The sequence below is a fragment of the Pseudorca crassidens genome, chromosome 16, assembly GCF_039906515.1.
Source record: "Pseudorca crassidens isolate mPseCra1 chromosome 16, mPseCra1.hap1, whole genome shotgun sequence".
In the NCBI taxonomy this organism is placed as follows: Eukaryota; Metazoa; Chordata; class Mammalia; order Artiodactyla; family Delphinidae; genus Pseudorca; species Pseudorca crassidens.
This window is the reverse complement of record NC_090311.1, coordinates 79,837,664-79,853,893: the sequence shown is the minus strand read 5'-3', so window position 1 is coordinate 79,853,893 and position 16,230 is coordinate 79,837,664. Positions and strand designations below refer to the sequence as shown.

The following is a 16,230-nucleotide window of genomic DNA, read 5'->3' as shown; positions in this document are numbered from 1 at the left end:
TTAAAAGCAAAAATCCATTGATAAGCCAGAGGTAGAGCCTTTAGGATAACTTCCCTGAATTTTTCTTTCTGAAGACAAAGTATGCGCATGGTTTTAAATAGTTTGGGCACAGCTCCTGAAAATAGCAAAGAGCATTGCCCACACATCTGTATAATTAGTTGCAGGGAATATACCCTAAATCCACATGACCGTTTCTGCCAAATCCAGGGAAGCAGATTCTTCACGGTCAGCACTCCACACAGGCCCTTTGCACAATCACTGAGCATGAAGTGACAAGGGAACCATTGCAACAAGCTGTGCTTGGTTTCCTCATTCTGTCCCGGCCGGTCAAGTGGGAGAGCACCTACTCTTTCCGTGATAAAGATATTCCACTTTACCTGGCACATCAGACACCAGTAAGGTTTCACCAAAATAAATCCAGACAGTGGAGAAGTGAATTGGGAGCCCCTAGTTCTACACTCAGCCCTGCCACTAACTAGCTCTGCAACCCGGGACAGAGCTCTTCACCTCTGTGCCTGGGCTTCCCTATGTGCAAACAAGGAAGTCGGGTCTCCCACATCCCTGCCAGCATGGGTAGTCCGGTTTTACGATATCCACTTGCTAAACTTTCTACAGTATAAAGATGCTGATGCGGCCAAATGTGCCTAGATATCAGAGCCGAGTGGTGGTCAGTTATTCACCGAGGACAGTCAGGTGCTCTCCCAGGTCCTGGCAGGTACAAAGGTGACTAAGACCCCTTCATCCAGGAAGAGACCAGTAGTCAACTGGAAGAGACATGGATGCAAACAGTAATTATGAAACTCTGGGGAGGTGTGAGGGAGCTGACACAGAATATTGCAGGGGCAGATTTGCAGGGTGCTGGGAGGAGAAGGGAGGTCGAAGAGGAAGCCCTGGTGGAGGAGATGCCCGGGAGCTCTGTGCAGGGGATAGCAGTGCAGGGGTGTCTTCAAAGTTCTGAAGCCCATGAGAAAGAACCAAGTTCAGCCCAGTACAGAGAACTGCCCTGATCCCTAACGAGGCAGGACCCCACCTCCATGCTCTGCAGTCCTGGCTGGCTCTTGTGACAGCGGCTCTGATAGCCTGTGGGCAGCTTTAGACGACAGGCCATCAGGACAAGTATTGTTCATTCTCCTCTGAGAAAGGCCCAGGACAGCAGAAGATACAACATGAGTGACAAAGGGACTATAAAGTCAAGCTAAAAGTCTTTTGGAATCCGCACAGCAGAATTTAACTATCCCATTATACCATTGTTGCCTGTCTGTGGGTGGATCTATGAAACAGCTGTATGAAATAGCTCACTGTACATTGCATTACTCCCTTCAGAGCTTGGGCTTTGGAGATGCCTTTCTGGCCACTGACCAAATGCCACTGCCTTTCATTGTGACAGAAGCAGAGAGCATCCCGGTCATTGGTCCAGGCCTCAGTCTCAAGCCTTGGACTTTGCATTGCAAAACTGGGAGACGGGCTGGGACAGAGAGGGAGGGCTGTTTACCCAAGGTCTTCAGGAAATTCGACCAGAGTTTTGGAATTTCTGCTGGTCATCTTGCTGCATGGATAGAATCCCAGGTCCCTGAAAGGTGGTGTGGGAGGACGAAAGTGAGCGCACAGGCTCGGTGGTTGAACGAGGCTCTTCTCTTGTTGAACAATTATTAGAAAGTTCTTCCTCGCAGTGAGCTAAATAGGCCCCTTTCTCCCACTCCAAAGCCCCAAACAAATAACCACCCACTGGAGAAAGGCAGTCCAGCCAGCAGGTGAATACAGGCACGTGCTGTAGCTGTGGGTTCCAGTTCCAGGACTCTGGTGGGCACCGTCAGATCCCATATCACCCTATCCTTACGAAGTCTGAGCTCTAGCTTTCTTTAGATGGCCAAGGAAGGGTCCACAGATCAGACATGACTTTTCCACTGTGATAAAAATGCTGTTGGGTCCTGTGTTGTAAAAATGTATTCCTGGTTCAAATCTTGACAGCTTAGTGAAACTCAAAACGAGTCCTTGCTGAAAGGCAGCAAAGTCGATGCAACAGCTCAGCAGCTGTAATTTTCTGGGACCCACGGATCCAGCGCCGGGTGCTCTGTCCCTCTGCTCTGTAGCGGAATGTGCTTCCTTAACGCAGTAGACGGACTCTTCCTGAAGCACCAGTCCCATCTCAGGCCTAACAGCTCTCATTAGAGCCCATCTGCAGCTTGTCTCCTACCTGCACAAGAGAGGAATCCCATCTTGCAGCAGATGGTCCTGTGATGTCTTCTGCTACAGGAAACCTCGTGTCCAATCTCATTGGGTTGAGCGGACCACAAGCCAGGGTTCCCAGAGCGGCTTTCTTCTGAGCGGCAGATATTTGAAGGAACTCCCTAGAACAGGAAGAATGGTTTCTGATATCAAGCGGCTGTTTCAGATTGGGAGGAATGCACAGCAGTTCTGGGGACCCCCCTTCTTACGTGGCCAGAGGACTTCAGCTGGCGCTTGAGCCTCCACATATACATGGAAGCTGGTCTTCCCTGTCTGCTGCTTCGATCTTCACCTTTGGATGGAGCACAGAAGTACTTACAGTGACCGGCAGGTTAGCCAGCAGCCCTATGGACAGGACAGTGCTCAGGGAGCAGGCGCTCTCTCTGCACTTTTCAGACATTTCTGCTGTTTGATTACGCGTGCAAAACCAGCTGAGCCCCAAAGAGCAAACAGATTCCTGTGGAGCAGGCTGTGAAATTCCCAGTTAGGGGGACACGTATGCAATCTGTGCTTCTCTGAGACACGGTTAAGGCTCGACCATTCCTGGGGGAACATCTCAGGGAACAGAATTCTTTGTACGCTATGCATGCCCTTCACTTCTCTCAGATCCCTTTCCAGAAAGGTCATCACCACTAACATCATGGAAGACCTATCTTTTTCTGCCTTTAAATGTCTCAGGTATCTGTTTTAGGAACAGACCAATAACAAGATAGATGGTGGATAGATAGATAGAGATGCATGCAGTTTCAGACAGACACAATTTTTGGACTCACAGCTAACAGAGCACTGCTAGTTGCTCAGAAAACCTACAGTGTAGGAAACCAAGGTAATAAAATGATTCAGTATTTTTGCTGTGCTGTAAAACTTAATCTTTTAGATTGTTTAAGCAAGTCTTTACAACTTGATTTTAAGATACAAGGATACTTGGCTAAGCCTGGGTCTGCTGGGGGGAGGGAAGATGTGTAACATTGTAACATATTCATGGGGGCTTCCCTGGTGGCGCAGTGGTTGAGAGTCCGCCTGCCGATGCAGGGGACGCGGGTTCGTGCCCCGGTCCGGGAGGATCCCACATGCCGCGGAGCGGCTGGGCCCGTGAGCCATGGCCGCTGAGCCTGCGCGTCCAGAGCCTGTGCTCCGCAACGGGAGAGGCCACAACAGTGAGAGGCCCGTGTACCGAAAAAAAAAAAAACCAAAAAACCAACATATTCATGGGAAATACAAACACATTTTCCCCTCCTTATGACAAGAGTGGCTTACTTGGGAAAACCCATTTTACTTAAAACTCCCCCAGCAATGTCTTAAAATGTTCAAAATAAACTAAAACCTGATTCATAACTTTGGTTAACTGCTCTCTGCTTCTTCTGTCAACCTAAAGCTCTAAATTAATGCAAACGCCAAAAGGGGGGCGATATAAACATTTACCCCAGTGTAACTGGATGCCACTCTGACTTTCGCCCTTTAAAAAGGTTTTATTTTCTAATCGCAGAATCTCAAAGATGAAAAGCATTCAGGACGATGGAGTCCAAGCCCCTGCAATGCTGGAGTGATATCTGTTACAACCGCCTTACAGCCTGCTCATTGGTACTCTGAATGAAGATGCCAAGTGGCACAGGGCTGTATAAATACGCTGTGCTTCTAGGCCATTCCGCCATCTGCCTTCCAATAAAGTCCTTCAGTGTGTGCTGAAGTCTAAAGAACTACCCCTTGGATGCTAAACGAGCATCCAAATACACCCCCCAGGGGCTGGAAGCTAGTTCTCTCCAAGACACCTGTTTTCTTTATAACACAGTTAGGTATCAGATATGCCCTAATGGGAGTCGGTAGTGAATTTTAAAGGAACGCTTGGGTCATCATTAACCCCCCTAACATTCTATCATGAATGCAGTTATTCCTCAGGAAAATTTCCTAAAATGTACAGAAAACTATAAGAATGAAGATATTTGTCACCTTTTCATTATCATAGGAAAAAATGGGTGTAATATAGTGTCCAGTAATAGGGGAATAGCTGAGACTCTCATAGTGTAATTCACCAGCCCCAGTTCTGTGCAGACTATCACAGAATGTCCATGCAGGTATCCATGTGGCATCTCACTGCCCCAGAGCTACACAGATGAAACAAAAAATAATCCAGTAAGTAGAAAGCCGTGTAACATCAAGGGAACATTCTTAGGAGATGTCATCAGTTAAAAAGCACGATCTGGGCTAACGTGACACAGTGATCACACCTGTGTATACACATCTCTGGGGGAAAGACGGGAAGCATCATCTCCGTCTGTTTCCGAGCAATACTTTGGGAATTTATCGTGTACCTCTGTGCCTCTGCCTTTCCCCAAACCCCCAATTACTGCCCTGTTGATTTACTATTTTGCTTTTTCAGAAACTATTTTCATTTCTTCCATTACATTCTTTTACTTCTCCCATTTTCTTATTCCTTTTAACGTCTTCTGAGCCAGAACCCACACATTTAACTTCCTTTTGCGTATCCAAATGTACTTAAATGACATTTCATGTTTTTTCTTTTTTTCTTTTTTTTCTCTGTGGCCGCGCGGCTTGCAGGATCTTAGTTCCCTGACCGGGATCGAACCTGCCCCCTCTACAGTGGAAGCGCGGAGTCTTAACCACTGGACTGCCAGGGAAGTCCCATTAAATGACATTTTGTCTTAACTGACTGTAGGCCTTAAGACCTATGAAAGGAAGGAGATCAAAGGGTATCACTGTGATTACGGTTCTAATTTTTGCAATGCTAATATTTCCAGTCATGATTTTTATTTTCAATAGTAGTTTGTATTTGCAGCCAAAGGGAAGCCCAAATTAGTCATTCAGTAATTCATAATTCATTTAATTCTATTTTTTATTTCATACATAATTCAGTCTCTCTTTTTCAATCTATCTACCTAAATCTATATAGTTTTGATCTTCGACTCTGTGTGTGTGTGTGTGTCCCCGAAATAGGATAACATATTCTGTCACCATCAATACATACTAACATTATTGCAAGCTTATTTCAGTACAAGCTGTGGACAGGGTTGGTGGGGGTCCAAAACATTGGCTGATTGAATTATTCCAATGACCCTGAGTCATTGAGTGAAAGAAACCAGACACAAAAGAGTACGTGATGTTCAGTTCCATCTTTATAAAGGAAAAAATAAACCATGGAGACAGAGCTCTCCATACTGATTATATTTAAGGGGATAAATAATGACTAGGAGACGGCACAGAGGAAGCTTCTGGAGTGTTGGTATATATTCTGTATCTTGGTAGAGATGGTGTTACATGTATGATTTTACTTTACAGAAATTAAACTGTACATTTTAATCTTTGTGCACATAAAGACATACGTGTTATACTCCGATTTTTAAAAAAGTAAAATAATTCCATTTACAATATGATCAAAAAGAATCAAATACTTAGGAGTAAACTTAACTAAGGAGGTGAAAGACTTGTATATGGAAAACTACAAAACATTCCTGAAAGAAATTACAGACGCAGACAAATAGAAAGACATCCAGTGTTCGTGGAGGGGAAGACTTAATGTTGATAAGATAGCAATAATACCCAAAGCTATCTACAAATTTAATGCAATCCCTAGCAAAATCCCAACAGCATTTTTTTTCAGAAATAGGAAATTCCATCCTAAAATTCATATAGAATCTCAAGGGATATCAAATAGCCAAAATGATCTTGAAAAAAAGAGGACAAAAGTTAGAGGTCTCACACTTCCTGCTTACAAAACTTATTATAAAGTTACAGTAATGAAAACTGACGTGAAGTGTGAAACTGGCATGAAGACATATAGACCAATGGAACAGAATCGAGAACCCAGAAATAAACCCTCACATGTGTGGTCAAATGATGTTGACAAGGGTGCCAAGACCATTCAGTGGGGGAAGGGACAGCCTTTCTACAAATAGCGCTAGGAAAACTGGATATCCACATGCAAAAGAAGGAAGTTGGATCCTAACTTTACAACATACACAAAAATTAACTCAAGATGAATCAAATATCTAAATGTAAGAGATAACACTATAAAACTCTTAGGAGAAAGCATAGGGGCTTTATGGCATTGTATTTGGAAATGATCTCTTGGATAAGACACCAAAAACACAGGCAACAAAAGTAAAAATAGATAAATTGGATTACATCAAAATGTAAAACTCTTGTGCATCAAGGGACACAATCAACAGAGTGAAAAGGCAACCTGTGGAATGGGAAAAATATTTGCAAATCATATATCTGATAAGAGGTTAATATCCAGAATATATGAAGAACTCCTATAACTCAACAACAGCAATAAAAAGAAACACTGAAAAAATAAGTAAAGGACTCGAATAGACATTCTTCAAAGATGATATATAAATGTCCAACAAGCTCATGAAAAGATGCTCAACATCACTAATCACGACAGAAATGCAAATCAAAACCACAATGAGATATCACCTCACATCCATTATGATGGCTAAAATTTAAATTTAAATTAAAAAAACCCAGAAAATAATAAGTGTTGATGAGGATGTAAAAAAATGGGAACGCTTGTGCACTTTTGGTGGAATGTAAAATGGTACGACCACTATGCAAAACAGTGTGATGATTCCTCAAAAAATTAAGCATAGAATTATCATATGATCCCGTAATTCCACTTCTGGGTATATGTACAAAAGAATTGAAATCAGGGTCTCAGAGAGGTATTTGTATATCCATGTCCATAGCGGCATCATTCACAATAGCCAAGGGGTAGAAGCAACCCACATGTCCATCAGTGGATGAGTGGGTACACAAAATGTGATATGTACAACGGAATATTATTCAGCCTTAAATGGAAGGAAATTCTGACACATGACACAATATGGATGAACCTTGAGGGCATTATGCTTAGTGACGTAAGCTAGTCACAAAGGGACAAATACTGTATGATCCCCCTTATATGAGGTGCCTGCAGTAGACAGATTCATAGAGACAAAGTAGAGTGGCAGTTGCGAGCAGCTGTAGGGAGGGAAGAGTGGGGAATTGTTTAATTTAGAGTAAGTACTAAGTTTCAGTTTTGCAAGATGAAAAGAATTCTAGAGATTGGTTACACAGCATTGCGAATGTTTTTAACACCACTGAACTGTATACTTAAAAATGGTTAAGATGGTAACTTTTATGTTATGTGGATTTTACTATGACATTTTAAATTTTTTTAAAGAAATAAAGCAAACAGAGAGAGAGAGAGACAGCGTGAACTTTTGGATCCAAACTTAGCTGCACTTGAGAATCTTTTGGAAATTCTTTAAAATACAGTGCAGTCGCATTTTAATGCAAATTTGCAGTCACAAAATACAGGTATGACTAATGTTTCCTTTATGCATAAAATTTCAAATAATGTGACTCCCTCGAGATTTTAAAAGTTAAACAAGAAACACAGTGTCAACTCGGAGGGGCCAAGGGAGCTATAAATGCTAGGTGGCAGTGTTAACATGAGCTGGCAAATAGAAACGTGGTGCTACTGTGGGAAAACAAGTCAAGATGTGTAAATGTTGAATTATGGAATGCTGTCAGGAATGACACCCTCATACAAACTCATACAAACCATTCTCTACAGAATCCTAGGCCCCTCACAGGAAAGTATGACTGAATATGTCTAGAGCTGAATCGAAGCAATTCGTAGTTTTAAAAGTTCCCTGAGATTTCTAAGACTGATGGTCTGTGCATCACTGTTTGAAAACCAGTGGTCCCCTGTAAAGCAATTAGCACATTCATTCTGTAAAAATAAATTATTTATTAACACACATCACGAGCCAAGCTCGGGGGATATAAGATGAAGCAGAAATATACTGACCACCCAGAGCTTACGTTCTAGTGAAGTCAGATGATTAAATTAGCAGTTACAATAAAGGGTCCTATACGTATGATGGGGCGTCCAGGGCATTTGGGGAGCACATATCAGGGCACTTCACTGAAGGGAGTATATGAGCTGATACCCAACGGATGGAAAGAAACCAACTAAAGAAGGAGGAAGAGTGTTTCAGGGGAATAGGGGATCCGATGAGACCCAGAGCGGAGAAAGAAGGAACACTGAATCCAAGTGACTGAAATGAGTTCCAGGTGGCGTAACTTCAGAGTAGGGGTGGAGAAGTGATGGATAAAGGCTACAGGATGGGCAGAGGCCAGGTCGGAAAGGACCTGGTGAGTCTGTGGGGAGCTTGACCCTCATCCTAAGGGAAAGTGAGGGAAGAGAAGGATCTCTCTGACTGCAGCGTGGAGTATGGAATGGATTGAATTGGAGGAGAGGCAACCGTGGAGAGAAGCTCAGATTCCAGTGACCGTAGTCCAAGTGAGAGGAGACAGAGGCATGGGCCAGGTGGTGGTCATGGCAATGAGATACTTAGGAGAAGTAACCTGTAAGCCTTGTTGATGAATGAGATGTGAAGAGGAAAAAGGAGACGTTAAGAATGATTCCAGAGTATCTAGCCAGTAGAAGAAATATGAATCGTGGTACCTTACGGTGATTGAGGATTGAGGGGAATTTGGGGAGTTCATTTGGGGAGGCTGAATTTTTGGTGTCTGGGAATGTCCAGGATGCAGATGGTACCAGATAGGAGAAGCATCCTGACTACAGAGTCACTGGCTGGGCTTTGAAACTCTGACAGTAGATTAGACTGCTCAGTGACTGTTTGTAGGGTCAAAAGAGGGGGACCTAGAAGAGAACCCTAGGAAAATACCAAGGAAATCTTGGGAGGGTGTGGAGAGGTAGGAGGAAACCCGGGGGAGTGTGCTGAGTTGGAAGCCAAGAAGGTTGGTTAAAGGACAAACAGTCAACAATGTCAAAGGCTCCCAAAAGTAAGACCGGGAAGCACCCATGGGATTCAGCAACTGGGAGGTCACTGGTAATCAGTCTAGGAGTTTGGGTGAGTGGTGGGGACAGACACTGGATCAGAGAGAGCTGAAGAGTGAGAGAGGGGACACGGGGACATGAATGCAGCTGACGGTTCTAAAATCTTCCCTCTGAAAGAGGGGAAGAGAGAGGGAAAGGGGCTGAAGGTGCTTGCTCTTGCTTTGGGGGCGTCTTTTAAGGTTGGCGAGGCTTAGACATGTTGAAATGGTGATGGAAAGGATCCAGAAGAGAGAGGGGGTCACTGGGAGTGTTCACTGAGGAGTGAGCACAGGCTGCAGGTCTGGCTCCGCCACTGTCTGATTGAACTTGAACGTGAGCGCGTCATTTAATCTGTCTGAGCTACAGCATCCTTATCTGTAACTAGTAGGGTTTCTCTGTATCTATGGCTTTCAAACTGCACCCCTCAAAGCTATCTCAGGGTACTCACTTTGCAGCTTCAGTCACAGCAACTTGACCTCTCGTGTTTTTAAATAATTTTTATTTTTAGCATTTTAATACTTGCACATACGTTGGAAAAGCAAATGAATAATAAAAGAATTATCATTAAAAAATGGTAACTCCTGTTCCACACCCACTCACTCTCAGTCACTCCCAATTCTCCCAATTTTGTTTTATTTCTCTTGGGAGCCTTAAGTCTTATCTTTATCCCTTTTTGCTACAAGTATATGTCTTGTCGTGGCTCTCCATTTTGCTTGGTACTTGGTGAGTCCTTTCATTATGAAGACCCATGTCCTATAGTTCTAAAAAACTTTCTTGAATTATTTATTTTGTAATTTCTTCCATTTCATTTTTTCATTTTCTCTTTCTGGTGTTTCTTTTTAAGTTCAATATTGGACCTTCTGGCTTGACCTTCTCATATTAGCTTTTCTTTCTGTCTGTCTCGCTCTCACTTTCAGTCTCTCCCCCTCCTCAAGTTTATCTTGACTGTATATTCTAACTCTTCTATTAATTTTTAAAATTTGCCTATTCTGTATTTAATTTGCAAGATTATTTCCATTTTTATAGCCATTTGTTCTTGTGTCATGGGTGCAATCGCTTCTCTCTCTAAGGATATTATATCTTCCCCAACCCCGACTGTATAAATCCTAGCTATCCTTAAAGGTTTAACTCAAAATCTTATCTTTTATGAGACCTTTTCCAATCAGTCCAACTCTCTCCACTTGATGGGAATTCTATAGCATTATTATATTCCACACCACCTAATAGGTGATTTTATTTAAACTTGCATTACTTCCTATTGAGGAATCAGTCTTATCTTCCCAATTTTACCATAATTGTTTCAAGAGGAGGGACTATTTACTTGTTTTGTATCAGCTACAGTGTCTGGAATTGTGACTATAACAAGTGATAAACAGGTGCTTGTTGATTTGAATTAAATGGCAAGCCATCCTAATCCCATCAAGCCAGCCTGTCCCAGTCAGAGTTCTTTAAAGAGCACCGAGAACACAGGTTTTTGTTAAATAATATGAGTGTAGAACTTCGAGATTTTTATGGTTTTCCCTATCTTTCACATTGTTTCATTCACACAATTCGGTAGCAATATTTTAGCTACTTGCTTTTTAAGTCTTCCTTGAAGCTCTCAATTTAGATTTCATAGGAAAAGCACAACTTTCTTTTCTCAGTCATACTTCATTGGTTTAGGAAATATTTAATTGAATTACGTGCTTGAAACAACCAAGAACAGTTGACACAAGCAGGACTGGAAACAAAGACATTGAAATCTTGGCCAACACATGATTCAGTCAGTAGGAACCGCAGGGCTTGGGCATGCTGGGCAGTAACCTGCCAGCCTCAGGCCTTTATTGTGCCAGGAATGAAGGGCATTAGACTGTCACGTCAGCCAAGTGGAAATCAGGCAAGAGAGTATCTATTGTCCTCTATTCTTGATACACCAAGAAGAGGTGGATTTGTGCTTATCGTCTCTCTTGGGTCCCCTTGCCATCAAGGGTATATGTGGGCCATATACCCAAGCCAGCTGACATGGATTAGTGCACAGTGTTTGGTCTTAAAACAGCACTAGGCTCACTGGCTCAGGGATCAATCATCTTGGTCTCATTAGAACCAAGATCTGCCCACCTGGCCTGTAATCCCCTGACCGTGAGTCCTCAAAGGGCCAACAGAGCTCTGCGGGGCCCAGAAATCTTGCCTTTTCCATCTCCAGGATGGGTCCCCACTCTCCTCCCCACTTCTGGTCAACAGCTTGGGCCATTCACTATCCAGCCATGTCTGTACCCCACCCATCACTTCTACAACCATCACACGTCGGATGAATCAAACATAGATTCTCAGAGAGGACGTAAGGTGTCCCAGTTGACTTTGTATGGCCCCTGCAACAACATGAATCATTTTTTATAATAGTCAGGAGAAACTTGGAAATCCTCCTTGTGTTATGTTCCCTTAAGTAGGGTAACAACCTCTAAGTTTGGTTAAAATAGGTTGACATTAATGACAAGAAAGAATACTTGGATTTCCTGTTGATCATTCTCATCACTTTATAGCCGCCATAATCACAAACATGAAGGAAGCTGCCCCTGGTCACTGTCCCTGGGGGCAAGAAGACTGCCCTGTAAATAGGGGCTGCAGAAAGACCCATGGAAAATGCAGCTGAACTATTGTATGAAAATTACACGGCAGGGCTTCCCTGGTGGCGCAGTGGTTGAGAGTCCGCCTGCCGATGCAGGGGACGCGGGTTCGTGCCCCGGTCCGGGAAGATCCCACATGCCACGGAGTGGCTGGGCCTGTGAGCCATGGCCGCTGAGCCTGCGCGTCCGGAGCCTGTGCTCCGCAACGGGAGAGGCCACAACAGTGAGAGGCCCGCGTACCGCAAAAAAAAAAAAAAAAGAAAGAAAAAGAAAATTACACGGCAAACAGAAATATCAACACGTCAGTTAGATGAAAGTTCCATTCATAGAGAGCCAAAAGGGAATCAATTCAGTTGAATTGGTTTCATGGTAAATTTAGTGATTTGAATGTTTTATATTTACCTGCTGCTGGTTTAGAAGCAACGTAAGACTCTGGGTTCAGCAGACGGTGATGAGTTTTCTGTTTCTTCTATGGATATCCCATAGTGGAGCAATGAACAAAGGCAGATTGCATCTGAGATTGATGAAAAGAACAAACAAGATTAAATTTAAAATCACATCACATCCCCTTTGACTCTTGTTTTCCGTTTTCCTCCGTGACTGCTGCATTTTCATGCCGAATGGCATGGGCTGCAGCTCTTCCCCACCTTAGCGCATATGGCTCATTCTTGTTCCATCTTTTCTCTCCCTGACTGCTCACTCGCTGGTACGTGGGCCACCCTGGGCCCTGTCGTGAGCCTGGACAGTGATGGCTGTGGGGCAGCATGTCCTCACTCGTCCCTGTCCTTGGCCGGGCTCGTGGGGCCCGGCAGAACGATGCTCTCCACTCCCACCCAGGGCAGCGGACAGCTGTCTATAGAGCCAGCCCCCTCAGCCCTCTCTCCACACCCTCTGCCCACAGCCTCCTCTTCCCATCTTCTTCTGCCTGGGCAAGGTTGGCTTTCTTTTTTTTCGTTTTTAAATTTATTTATATTACTTATTTTATTTTTGGCTGCATTGGGTCTTCGTTGCTGCGCGCGGGCTTTCTCTAGTTGCGGCGAGCGGGAGCTACCCTTCGTTGCGGTGCGTGGGCTTCTCACTGTGGTGGCTTCTCTTGTTGCGGAGCACAGGCTCTAGGCATGCGGGCTTCAGTAGTTGTGGCACGCGGGCTCAGTAGTGGTGGCTCGCGGGCTCTAGAGCGCGGGCTCAGTAGTTGTGGCGCACAGGCTTAGTTGCTCCGCGGCATGTGGGATCTTCCCGGACCGGGGCTCGAACCCGTGTCCCCTGCATCGGCAGGCGGATCCTTAACCGCTGCGCCACCAGGGAAGCCCGGCTTTCTTTTTCTTAAGCAGCTTTTCAGCTATCAGTGACCCTTCCCCTAGGATCTGGAATGATGGCATTGGAGAACTTTCTTCTACAGGCGTTTCCTCACCTCTTCCTCTCTTAAGATGCTGAGCTGTTGGGCCTGCTCATTCCTCCTGTGCTCACCTCTCAGATGGCGCGGGGACAGGCCCTCGCACGCGGTGAAATGACAAACTCTAGAAAGGGCCTCGTGGAGAAAATGTATAGACAGTTAACACCATTGATATCATAGCCAAAATATATTAGATGTGCCCAGGGAATGACTGCCACTGCCTGATCACCATTTCACTTGGGGGCAAATGTGTTAAAAATATGTTTCAGTGAATTCTCTTCACTATCCAGCCCCCTGAGAAGAAAAGGTCTAGAGACGTCCTTCTCTTACTAACCAAGTGGCAGAATCCCTTAGGCAGTCACCGTGGAATTGGGGCTTCTTCAGATCAGATGGTCCCAACATTACCTTCTGCCAGCACCATCCGTTCCAAACCCAACGTGGACAGAAGGAATGATCCATGACAGCAGATCCTTGTGCGACGCTTTCTTCAATGGACTAAAGCATAGATTGAAGGGCTTTGATAGAAAGATGTTGCTAAAACATAATAATAAACCAAAGGACCCCACCTCGTCCTGCATCTGCTAAAAATAAGTAAATAAACAAACTGGGTAGAGGGGGAAAAAAATGGTCTGTCTCAACCCAAGAATATAATAACACTGACTCTCTTTCCTTGTTTTAGGGAATGCTGTCGATTTTTTGGAGACAATGGCTTGACTTTGAAGGTGTTTGTTACCAAGGCAGCACCCTTTGGTGTTCTTTGGACACTCACAAACTACCTGTACTTACATGCAATAAAGAAAATAAACACTACGGACGTGTCCGTATTGTTCTGCTGCAACAAAGCCTTTGTGTTTTTGCTCTCGTGGATCGTTCTCAGGGACAGGTTCATGGGAGTGAGGGTAAGTTCCTTATTCTCTGTCTTCCTCCCTCACTCAGTCATGCCAACCAAAACCTGCCCATCGGCTTGCTTAGCCCCCTGTGCTGGGCCGTTAAGCATAAGCTGCTGTAACCACTTTCCTTCTCATTTGCAGCGGAAAAGGAGCCCGGCTCTCGGGGGGCCTTGCCAACCGTCTTGCTTGCGAACCATTCCAGACAAGCGTTCATTAAAGCACGTTTCATTTCAAGCATTTCAACGAGCATTCCCTAAAGTGTGTGCTGCTCGGGGACCCCCCCTGGGAGGAGTGATGTGCTCACCCCGCCTCTCAGGGGTCCTGCGGCCTGGAGCCCTCTGCTAACACTGCCACTGTCTGCTTAGGAGGTATCTGAAAGCCAGAGGGCCTTCTGCATCCACACGGACGTGCAGTCTTGGCGGCCCTTTGTCTGGACCGTGGGTTCAGTGCCCAAGTGGGCCGGACATGCTTATGCTAAGTCCAGACTTTGGAGGGACAGTTTCACTCCCTTCAACCCCAGAGCAAGGGAGAATGGAATGATACCCCCGAATCACCTCTGGTTGTTACATCTGAGACGGCGTACATTCCCTTAAAATCAAGTCAGATCTAGCTAGTCACATTCCAGAACAGTTGTGTGAAATATGACAAGTGTGCTATCAAACAGGAGCCGAAATATAGATAAAAGGAACAGGTGACATTTAGCCTTGACAGAATCCTGCCGGCTTCTGCTTGTCTCCCTCTGCTGGCCAGGACCTGCCACTGCACCACCATCACCTTGTCACAAACAAGGACAAAAAGGATTCGACCGGGCAGCTGGTAGTCCTGTAGTCAGAGCGCCTCGCTTACTCCTACCTGCACCCTCAGGCCGTGTAGGAAGCCCACGAAGCTCAGAGTCCTTTTGAAGGGCAGTCCCTTTAGAGCAGCGGTCCCCAACCTTTTGGGCACCGGGGTCGGGTTTCGTGGAAGACAGTTTTTCCAGGGACGGGGGGGTGGGGAGGTGGACGGTGGGAATGGTCAGACGGTAATGGGAGCGATGGGAGCGGCTGTAAACACAGATGAAGCTTCGCTCGCTCGCCCGTCCGCCACTCACCTCCTGCTCTGTGGCCCAGTTACTAATGGGCCGCGGACCGGTACCGGTCCACGGCCCAGGGGCTGGGGACCTCTGCTTTAGAGTGAACCCTGCTGGGAACCCAGCAAGGGGCAGACTCCAGGCGCTTGTGTCCTTCGCTAATTGTCCTGGGGACAGGGGCATCACCTTCATGGTGGATTCACGCCCACCTAGTTTCTCAAACAGCAGAGGGGACGCGAGTCAACTGCTGAGTTGGATTTTTGGCTTGCAGTAGGGGGAAAATTTGTTTTGAGGCTTCGTGTTAATTTTGGAATAAGAACTCAGCTCGCTGTGCTACCACCCAGAAAAGCTTTGAGCCAATAGACCATCGAGTACACCTCCACTAGAAACGAGGTACGGCCAGAGGCAATCGGTCCAATCGCCTGGACGCTAAAGATTCGGATGTCCTAGGACCCACTGCGGCTTTATTTTGAGGTCAAAAGCCAGGGGGATGCATGGAGCATTTGGAGGCGTGACTCTGATGTCCAAAACAAATTCCGGATGAGATTGTTACTGTGAAGAGAGGCTTCGAGGTTCATTCTGCATCTAAGCAGAAGCAAACAGAAAGTTTTTGAGGTTAAAAGAAGGAGGTGTGAAAACACTGAAACCCACTTGGACTCACAGAGAACAGAGTAGCACACCCAGATCTTCTCTTCGTTGCTATTCATGGGTAAAGAGGGTTTCCGCTAACATCCCTGAGCTGTGATTCAGTCCTGCCATCCTGGCCGCTTGCTCAGCTTGGGCTGTGCCGACCCCTGTAGACTGAACAGATTGTCGTGTTGAAGCCTTTGGCACGAGGCCAGCACTGAAATGAAGATCCAGGAGCCGGTGTCGGTGATGGAACCTGTAGAGCACCACGCAGTTGTGAGTCTCTCCAATAATCATCACCCCTCTTCGAAGTACGTGACCTGTCCTCTAAGGTCGTCCCACTCCGAGATTTTACTAGAGAGCTAGATGTCGGCAGCTGGCCGGTGTGACTGAAAGGCCCCCCTTGAGAAACAGATGGAGATTTGAGCCCAAGATGAGACCTAACCAGTACACAGGTTCTCTGAGACTTTCCTCGGAATGCTGGGTTAGCTGGCATCTTCTCCTGGGTCATTGCCAGAGATTGAAGACAACTGACACTCTTTTCCATCCTGGAGGGCTGAGCAGACTGGCCT

General features: G+C 45.5%; 1 protein-coding gene across 3 annotated transcripts in view; it reads left to right on the top strand.

Moving 5' to 3' along the window:
* SLC35F3 (solute carrier family 35 member F3) overlaps positions 1 to 16,230 on the top strand; it is a 314,569-nt gene that overhangs the window by 263,032 nt on the left and 35,307 nt on the right. For all 3 annotated transcript variants that reach the window (XR_010936046.1, XM_067711070.1, XM_067711071.1), the window contains one exon: positions 13,752 to 13,971. Coding sequence is in view for 2 of the 3 variants with exons in the window: in XM_067711070.1 (XP_067567171.1) it covers positions 13,752 to 13,971 (220 nt within the window). In the remaining variant the exon portion in view is untranslated. The remainder of the gene's footprint in view (positions 1 to 13,751; positions 13,972 to 16,230) is intronic.